Source organism: Balaenoptera physalus (assembly GCF_965194825.1).
Source record: "Balaenoptera physalus genome assembly, chromosome: 11".
In the NCBI taxonomy this organism is placed as follows: domain Eukaryota; kingdom Metazoa; phylum Chordata; class Mammalia; order Artiodactyla; family Balaenopteridae; genus Balaenoptera; species Balaenoptera physalus.
The window spans coordinates 107231067-107241081 of NC_138896.1; the positions used below are offsets into that span (position 1 = coordinate 107231067).

Sequence of the window (10015 nt, forward strand, 5' to 3'; positions counted from 1 at the left end):
CCTCCCCGTGAAGGTGTTCTGTGGCCTGATCCATTGTTGGGGCCTCAGTGGTTTGGAGAAAGGACGAGGAAGCATGAGCTGCCCTGGTGGGGAGGGACCAGAGCCTGGCATCCGGTCCACCTCTGCCACGCATCTGCTCCGTGACCCTGAGCCCCCTGCAGCCCCTGCCTGTCTCTGAGTGTAATGCTGATTGTCCTGCCCACCTCAGGGGCTAGGCGGGGGGATAGGGGGTGGGGGTGGGGGTAGGGTCAGAAAGGAGGCTAGCTGTGTGTGAGACAGGAAGGGATGCCAGATGCATTTATTGAGCACTTGCTGGATGCCTGGAGCACTCATAGGTATCCATTGACTCCACCCACCCAGCCACTTGGGTGGGGATTCTCTCATTATCCTGTGTTACAAACCGGGGTAAGCGTGGCAATTGGGGGTGAAGCGGGAGGGCCTCGGACTCAGCATTCTACACTGATGGCCCCTGAGATGCCTGTGCTGACCTCAGGGGACCCTGTCCTTGTCTGCAGGGGCTTCCAGGCTTGGAGGGGGTCAGACAATCTCAACCTAGTTTGAAAAGCATTACTGAGACCCAGCAGGCGAGGACTCTAGCAGGCAGGGATCTCTGAAGGCTGAGCAAGCCTCCTTGTGCAGAGAAATTCAAGGCGTCAAGCCGGAGAGGGGGAGCATTCCTGGGGGAGGGCCTGCAGCGCAAAGGCCTGGGGGCATCAAACAGCCCAGCCTAGGGAGGAAGGAGGGGGATTGGCAGATTTTTGGCAGAAGAAGGGGTGGGCGAGGCGAGCACTTTGGAAGGAAGAGGACCAGGTCGGGGCGGTGGAGGTTTACCACGGGGTCTGGTACAGCCGGGAGCCGGGAACCGCACTCCCCAGGCCCGGGCTGTGGGGGAGGAAGGGCCCTACTGATGCCACTGCTGCTGGCTCCGGGGAGGATTATCTATTTTAGCAACTGGGGAGGGCGGAGCAGGGAGCGCCCAGCCTCTGCCAGTAGCGCAGGCAGCTCCGAGGAACGCGGAGCAGCACCGGGCGTCTCGGGCAGCCGGGTCCTGGCCCCAAGGGCAGGCAGCGTGATGCTGGCCGTGTCGCTCAAGTGGCGGCTGGGCGTGGTGAGGCGGCGGCCCAAAGGTACGGGGCCCCGGGGCTGGGGCTGGACCGGGGTCCAGATGGAGGGCGGTGGCCGAAAGGCCCTGGGGAGTCCCGGCTTCCCCTCCCCGCCCTGTTACCCCTTGCTCCGCCTCGACCCTATCTGCCTGTGTGCCGCTCGTTCTGGGTCTCTGTCCCTGAATCTGTGCGTGTGACTCCTTTCTCTGCCCTGGCCGTTTCCCCATCTCTCCATCTCTTTGTCTATCTGGGTCTCTCTAACTCCATCTCTTCACCTTTCTCTCCGCCTCTGTCTCTCTCTGTCTCTCTGTCTGGTTCTCGCTCTCCTCCCTCCACCTCTCTGTCTCTGAGCTGACCTCTGCTGCTCCTTGTCTCCTCTCCCGCTCTGTCCTGCTCTCTTTGTCCCTGTCTCTGTCTGTCCTCTCCTGCTCTCTCTGCAACTGTCTCTCTTGCTCTCTACTTTTCTTTGCCACCGTCTCCTTCATCGCCCCCTCACATGGCATGTCCCTGGTGGCCTTTCCTTTTCTCCTGATTCAGGGCATGGGGCTGTCCGGGTGGAGCTGGAGCAGCACGGGTGTGTGTGTGTGAGTGTGTGTGTGTGTGTGTGTGTGTGTGTGTGTGTGTGTGTGTAGGGTGAGGTGGGGAGCTGGGGCAGGGGGCCGTGGGCAAATGCAGGACTTGGACCTGGGTGCCTGAGCCCCAGAAGGGGGCTCCTGAAGGAGGCGAGGCTGTGGTGGGAGGGGGGATAGGGAGGAGTGTCTAGAGCAGGGAGTCCAGCCCTCCAGGCCCTTTGACCCCAGGTCTCAGCTGTGGCCTGCCTGTGCTGCGGTCTCATCTGCAGCATGGGGTGGTGGGAGGTGGTGGATTCGCAGCCTCTATGCTTCAGGCCTCAGAACTAAGAATAATTGTACTGTTCATAAGAACAAGAGTAACTGACATTAATTCAGTGCCACTGTGTGCCGGGCATTGTGCTAACTCATTAATTCCTCACAACAGCCCTGCAAGGTTGGCCCTGTCCTTATCCTGAATGCACACGGGGGGGAACTGAAGCACAGAGAGGTTAAGTAACTTGCCCATGGCCACACAGCTGACATCCAGAGGTTTTCTCAAGCCAATTCTTATAATTGCCATGAGCATTTTCTAGACACTGAGGGACCTACATGGGGGGAAGGGCTGCTTCAGGAGTGGTCAAGAGGTAGCAGGGTCTGTGGGATGACAGAGGGCTCTAGACCCTGCACTGGCCACGGACAGCTGGTGGTCTGACATCCCAGAGGTCCCTGGAAGCCCCTTCCCTGGGGACAGAGTAGCTGATGCCTGGAGAGCATTAGGAACAGGATTTCCCTTGGGGCTTCCCAGGGACCCCTGTGCTGGGACTGTCCCCAAGGGAGAAGTCCCCTCCCCCATCAAGACTGTTATCCTCCTGTTCAGGTCCACAGCCCGAGAACCCAGTGGAATCCTCCCATGCTGGAGGGATAGACAGACACATGCAGGGATAGTCTGACCTGCTTCTGATGTGAGTGTTCCCCAGGATATGGAGAACAGCCAGCTACATGCCGTGAATCAGGTTCTGGGTCTTGGAGATTCAGGAAGTGCTTGTATTTTCCCCGACAGACCTGGATTCAAATCGTGCCCCTGGCTCTTTCTTCCTGTGTGGCTCACTCAGAACGTCAGTTTCCTCATTGGTAAAATGTACCCAAGAGAAGCCACCCTCCCAAGATTGCAGTGACGATTAGGAAAGAATGGTAGTGACACATGCTGTGAAGAAAGATGAGGCAGGGAGAGGGCATGGGGTGTGTGAGTAGTGGGGTACAGTTTCAAATGGGGTTTTGAGGGAAGGCCACACTGAGAAGGTGACATTAGCGCGAAGCCCTGATGGAGGTGGGAGAGGGAGCCAGGTGGCTATCCAGGGGAAGAATGCGGCTGGCAGAGGCCACAGCCAGCGCAAAGGCCCTGGGGCGGTGGACGTGTTGGGTGTCCCCAGACCAGCAAGGCTGGAGCAGGGTGGGTGAGGGACCTCTGGTCTGGCCCCTGTGCTTCTGGAGGAGCCACGGGCAGTTTAGGGATGACGACCTTTTTTTTTTTCTTTTTAAATTAACTTATTTATTTTTGGCTGCGTTGGGTCCTCATTGCTGCGCGCGGGCTTTCTGTAGTTGTGGCGAGCGGGGGCTACTGTTCGTTGTGGTGTGCGGGCTTCTCATTGTGGTGGCTTCTTTTGCTGCGGAGCACAGGCTCTAGGCGTGCAGACTTCAGTAGTTGTGGCACACGGGCTCAGTAGTTGTGGCGCACGGGCTTAGTTGCTCCGCGGCATGTGGGATCTTCCCGGACCAGGGATCAAACCCGTGTCCCCTGCATTGGCAGGCAGATTCTTAACCACTGCACCACCAGGGAAGCCCAGTGACGAGGTTATTCAGGATAGTAATCCCCCCACTGGCTGAGTGGGGTCTCCTGCGCGGGCCCTCCCAAGTTTTCTCCTTCTGCCCCCACTCCGTGGCGCACATCTGTGTTGAATTATTCACTCCTTCCTTCCCCTCCGTAATGAGACTCTCCTCTGTCGGCCTCTCTCCTCCACATCCGGCTTCCAGCATTTCTCACACTGCGGCAGCTGTGTTGGGGTCTCAGATCTGACTCTTGATGTGGAAACGAGCCCCCTCCCACCAGTGCCTAGACAGCAACCACTTCCCTGGCCTCTGCCCTCCTTGATGCTGGGAGCACCAGAATTTCAGATCAGCTGTGGTGTCTAGAGACCCCGGGGCTTCTCCTTTTATCAAAGAGCCAAGGGTAAACTCTCATCCCTGGAATAATTCCTGGAATCCCAGCAGCCTGGAGTGAACCTCTGGACCTGTTCTTTGTTTCCCAAGCGTTTATTAAGCACTTGTTGTTTGCCAGGTGCTGTGCTAAGTACTTCATGTGTACTTTCTCAACCTCACAACAGTCCTATGAGCTATGAACTAAATCGCCCCATTTTACCGGTGAGGAAACTGAGGCTTAAAGAGGAAGTGACTTTCCAACTTCCCAAGGTCACACAGCCAGGAAGGATTTGGTGGAGTCTGTGCACCGGACCCGCCCCACCCACCCACCCACCCAGGCCGTCTGACTTCCAAGTCCAAACATCTCACCACGGCATGTTTCTCAATGGTCAGTTATCTGGCCTCCCCACCAGGAGCAGGGGACCCCTCTGTTGCGTTCCCAGCGTGTAGCTACTGGTCTGTCTTCCCCAGGCTCCCCCAAGGTTATCCGCTCTCCCTCTGCTCCCCCTGCCCCAGGACAGCCCTACAGAAACAGCGATGGGGTCCCCCAGGGTTCCCCCTCCAGGCTGAGCAGCCGTGTCATGCACCAGCACCAGTGCTGATCTTGTCAGCCAACGTTCCAGCATTGTCTCCGTTCGGCAGCCTGAATGTTCAGTCCAGCAGGACCATCTGCCTGTCTTAATTGCCCAGATAATTGTGAAGGCTGCCGGTCCTGTCTCCTCCCTGGGGAGATGGGCTGATGGAGCAGAAAGAACATCTATCAGACAGGGCTGGATGGATAACCCCCCTCTCTGTGGTCCTGGAGCAATTCCCTGCTCCTCCTGAGAACTGCTCCTCAGTTTCCCTTCTGTGCCCCCACTGCTCTCCCGTGTCTGGAAGCCTCCTCACCCTCCTCCCCGTCCGCCCATCGCTCTCCTTCGGCTGACCTTGTCTCTCTAGCCCCTGCATTTCGCTGACTTGGCCAAGGTGACGGTGACTCATAAGCAGATGTGTGGGCAGGGAGCGGGCACCTACCCAGCAACCTCGTACAGCCACACAACTGGGGCAGCTGGGGTCCCTGCAGGTAACCTTGAGGACAGTCCCTGCCCCTCACTGAGTCTTGGTACCCCGTTTGCAAAATAGCCTGTTGAGGAAAGTTTGTTTGAGGTTTGGGTCATTTGGAGCCCAAGCTGGGGACGGAGGTGAGGGTGTCCCAGGCTGGCAAGGTTGGAGCTGAAGCAGCCCCCAGAGACTACAGGTCCTGCTCCTGCCCCAGCCCACGCATGTACCCCCATTTTATACATGAGAAGGTTGAGGCCAGTTTTGCTCAAGGTCACCCCGCCAGTCAGGGGCGGAGATAGGACCTGAACCCAGGGTCCCCTCTCAGGCCCCCATGCTGCCACTGCTGGAGGGGGCGGTGCTGGCGACGTGGAATGTTCATCAGCACTTAGGAGTCAGGCTTATCCGGGGATGGAAGGGCAAGGCAGAGGGGGATGTCCGGGGAGTTGACAGTGGGACTGAGGGATGCCTGAGGGCTTTGGAAACGCAGATGGGACACCAACCAGCTGGAGTATCCCCCAGGAGGTGACAGTGGGCAACCCTGGGGGACTTGCAGGATTTGGCTGGGCAGAGGAGGGATTAGGGCCAGCGCATTCTTGGGTTACTGAGAGTGTGAAGGCTTGGAGGTGGGAATGGGCTCAGGGTGCTGGCAATGGAGGGAGCGGAGGCTGCAGAGGAGGGTGGCCAGTTTTGGACACCAGTTGGCGACCTCCCAAGGATTCTTCCTAAATGGTGCTGAGGGGGCCGTGGAATGTGGAGTGCCTCAGGTAGCAGGCGCTGGCCCAGAAATCTCAGGGTCAAGCCTTGTCCTCAAATAAGTGGCCTCTGCCAGGGCCCACCCCAACCCTGCAGCCCCTGCCCCCCACCTCCACCAGTAGGGTCCTCCTGCCTGGATCTTATTGGTATAGTCTCAGCTGGGCTGTATGGGCTCCTTGGATGGGCCTTCCCAAATTCTCTCCCTGCTTGAGCTGCTACCACTAATGAGTCCACAACTGCAGCGTTCTCTTTCAAATAGTCCACCAGGAGGACAAAAAATAAGACTATCACACAAAGCCCTTTTGAGAATGTGTGTCTGTTGGGCTGGGATTAAGGCTTTGGAGCCAGACACCTGGGTTCTTGTCTCCTGCCCCTCTGGACTCCAGTTTCCTCGTCTGTAAAAAGAGGTGATTGTTCCAGCCTCATGGGCCTGAAGCAAATGCCACTGGAAGTTAAAAACACACTGACGTCTAGAGGGGATTAAAGAGCCTGGCCCCAGACTTGGGGGGGGCGGGGGGGCGGTTTGAATGGCCACCTGCTCTTTCCAGCCACACACCTAGGAGAGGGCCTCAAGGTGGGAGGGGAGCTGGTGGGACCCCACTGGAGCCACATCCAGACTCTGAACTGTGGCCTCTCCCTCCAGGGCTCAGAGGCCATGACCTGGGTCCAGGCATGGCCACTGAGTCTCTGCAGGCTGGTCCTGGGGCAGGGGCCTGGAGGAACCACAGGGAGACAGGCTCCAGCTCAGGATAATGGAGTGACTCCCATCCTCATGACTGTTCAGGAATATGGTGGGCTGCTCATGAGGTGGTGAGCTCCCTGTTTGTGGAGGTATGCAAGCTCTATCAGACAGCAGAAAGGATTCCTGCATCAGATTGAAGAGGGATGAATTATTGGTTTCTTTCCAGTATAGCAATCCAGAGGTGATGTATAGTCATCATTTATTTCTCATTCATTCATTCGGCAAACACTTAGTTAGCGCTTACTGTGTGTGAGGCCCAGCCCTGGGCATAGGGTCAAAATCAATGAGCAAGAGAGTTGAGGGTCCCCTCTTTGGTGGAAAAGAACAGGTGAGCAAATGCATTGGAGGAAAGGCTGGGAGAGGGTAAAGGGGACCCACCTGGTGTGGTCAGGGTAGGCTTCTTGGTGGAGGTGGCATTTCGGTCGGACTCTAAGGATGTAGGGGGAAGGGGGTTCCAGGAAGAAGGAAGAGCCCATGTAAATGACCCAAGGAGGGAGCACCTGATTCTGACGATCTGACCCTCAGCCCATCTTAGCTGGGGGCCTTGGCCAAGTCCCTTCCCCTCTCTGGGCCTCAGTTTTCCCTCTGTAAGACAGGAGCAGCAATGCCTACCTCAAAGGGCTCTTGAAAGATTCCATGAGACACTGACTCAATAAAGTGGTAAAACCTTGTGTAAATACCCTTTTTCTGGGGCATTTACACAGAGGGTAATACTTTTTTAAAAAAATTTATTTATTATTATTATTGTTTTGGCTGCATTGGGTCTCCGTTGCTGCGTGCGGGCTTCTCATTGTGGTGGCTTCTCTTGTTGCGGAGCATGGGCTCTAGGCGTGTGGGCTCAGTGGTTGTGGCCTGCGGGCTCTAGAGCACAGGCTCAGTAGCTGTGGAGCAGGGGCTTAGTTGCTGAACAGCATGTGGGATCTTCCCAGACCAGGGATCAAACCCTTGTCCCCTGCATTGGCAGGCGGATTCTTAACCACTGCGCCACCAGGGAAGCCCCAAAGGGTAATGCTTGATCAAGAGGGTGGGTGGTGGGAGTCCAGGGACAGTGTTGGCCACAGGCTGAACCTGAGTCCAACCTCCTGCTCCACTTGGATGCCGAGGGCACAGGATGAGGGCTGCGCCTGCCGCTCCCAAAGCCTCATCGATCACCAGCCATGAGGGGGCGTTGCTGTCCTCAGGCTCCTGTGTGCTCCACTCCTGCCCTGCTCCCGACAGCTCAGTCGTGTGGCTGCCCAGGCCCTCCATGTGTCACCCTGCCAGCATCTCATCGAGGGGGCTCAGGAGAGCCCGCCCCTCCTTAAATGTCATCCATGAGGCGTCCACAGTGCCGGGACACCCCATTCAGTGCATTCTCTCCCCCGAAGCAGGTCTCCATCTGTCAGGACCCACCCCCTTGCCTGCCCAGCCCACCTGCTCCTGCGGGACCTCCGACCCCAGCCATGTGGGCTGGTGCCTCTCCCTACCATACTGCGCACCTTCCCCCTCTCACCCTTTGCCCAGGCTGCCCCTCTGCCTGGAATTCCCTCCCTGCATCATCTTGGAGGGTTTGGTTCCTATGTCCATCAAGACTTAGCTTAGATGCCGCCTCCTCCGGGCAGCTTTCCCTGATGCTTCCCTGAGTGGCCTGACTCTTTGGCCCCCTTTGTTTTGTTTGGGTTCGTAGTGAATCCTTGTTGAGTGTAGTCCTTTCCACAAGAGACACTGATGTTCTGCATCATGTGTGATGTTCTTGGCACAGAGTTGGTCCTGTGTGGGCAGTAGCTGGGCCTTGAACCTGGGTCTCTTGACCCCCAGCCCAGGGTTCTCTCTAGGGCTGGACATGTGGGGGGGTTGGGGAGGGTACTGCCATGGTGTCCTTGGCACCCTGAGATGAGGACGCGTGACGGGGCTGAGCCCTGACAGCCTGCCCATTTATTTTCCCGTTTTGCTCAGGCACCAAGAGGGCAGGTGGGCAGAGTCTGAGTGGTGCCCGTGGGAAGGAGGGTGGCTGAGGTTGACTGAGGTCAGCCAAGGCCCCCACCCCCACCCAGGGGCTCTCTCAGCACCCAGTTAAGTTATTTTTCTAAGGAACTTGGCTGTCCTCATTCCTCCCTCCCTCTAAACCCTTCCATGGCTCCCCAGTATCCTCAGGAGAGAGCTTTGACTTCTGAACATGCCATTCAAGGCAATTATTTATTTTTTATTTTTAATCCCAGGCTCTGGGGGGTGAGCTGAATTCTTCAGTGTGTGGCACACATGGTCCTGAGCCAGCTGGCACCTGCTCTGGCTGTTTTATCTTATTTTGTTTCCTTCATGCCCTACCCCCACTCCCAGTTACCTCCCTCGAAACCATCACTCTGTGAAACAGGTCTTTACACATGTATGTGCCCTTACAGCACATGTAGTGCTTTATGTATGTTTTTAGTTTACATAAGTGATATTACAGGGAAATATCATTCTCTTTCCTGCCCTCTCCCTGCCTCCTCTCTTCCCTGCTCTGTCCTCCCTCCCTTCTCCCCGCCCCTTCCCCTTCCTCCTCCCCCCTTCCTTTCTCCCTTTAACTCACACCGTGTCTCTAAACCTATCCACATGGCTGTGCTTCTCAGCCCGGTTGTCCTCCATGGGGTGTGGCCATCGCATTACCTGTCCCCTCCCCCAGGATGGAGATGCAGGTCATCTTCACCAATGACATTCCTATTCCTGCCCCTTAGGGATCCGTGGGGGAGTCACCCAAGGATAACTACCAGGAGGGAGGGCGCTGGCTCGCTCATGGCTGCCTCAGTTTACACCCCCCCCCCCAAGCAGTGCCCCTGCCTCTCCATCTCCGCGATGCTCACCAGCACCTGGTCTTGCCTGCATTTCTCATATTTGCCGCCCTGAAGAGTCAAGTGGGAGAAGTATCATTTCCCCTTCACTTCTCTGCTTACCAGTGAGTGGAGCCAGCTCTGCATGAATTTGGGGCCGTTTCCTTCACGCCTGGTGCCCTACCTGTTCATCGTCATACCCCTTTTCCTTTTTCTTCTTGTTTTGCATCGCGATGCATCCTGACTCCATGCTTCTGACCTCTACCCCTGGCAGGTCCCCAAACTCGCACTGCTGGCCATCGTCATCAGAAAGGAAACAGGCTCAGAGCAGGAAGGGACAGGCCCGGGGCACAGAGAAAATTGGCTTCCAGGTCTCCTGCCCCTGAGGTGCCTGCCCCCCAACCCCCGCCTCTGGTCCCCCCATGCCATCCGGACCCTTGCAGCCCATCCCCTCCTGCTGCCATTTGGAAACAAGTCAGATCACACAAGACCCAGTTTAAAACCCTCCAGTGTCTCCCCTGGTGCTGCATCTGGAGCAGAATCCCGACTTCTCTCCTCCTCCTGCCTGCTCCCCAGACAGCCCACGCTCGCCTGGAGACTTCTTCCTGCAGCCGCCCTTGGCTCCTTCCCATCCTGTCTCAGCCTAGAGGCACCTCCTCTTAGAGGCTCCCCGACCCCCCGCCTCGTGTCGTCCTGGCCCCCGTCGCCCTCCGCACCTTCTCGATGACTTATCTGTATTTGCAGGTTTTTCTCCTTTGATCTCTGTCCCTCTCCTAGACCAGCAGCCCGAGAGGCAGGCTCTACATCTGCTTTGCCCGCTTGGAAACCTCGTGCCCAGCTTAG

At 57.2% G+C, this 10015-nt stretch overlaps 1 protein-coding gene across 1 annotated transcript in view; it reads left to right on the forward strand.

Moving 5' to 3' along the window:
• The first annotated feature begins 741 nt into the window (after nt 1-741).
• The window catches only part of GRIP2 (glutamate receptor interacting protein 2), a 100907-nt gene continuing 91633 nt past the window's right edge, over nt 742-10015 (forward strand). Inside the window, exon 1 of the mRNA XM_082413458.1 lies at nt 742-1127. Within this exon, the coding sequence (XP_082269584.1) occupies nt 908-1127 (220 nt within the window). The 5' untranslated portion in view covers nt 742-907. The remainder of the gene's footprint in view (nt 1128-10015) is intronic.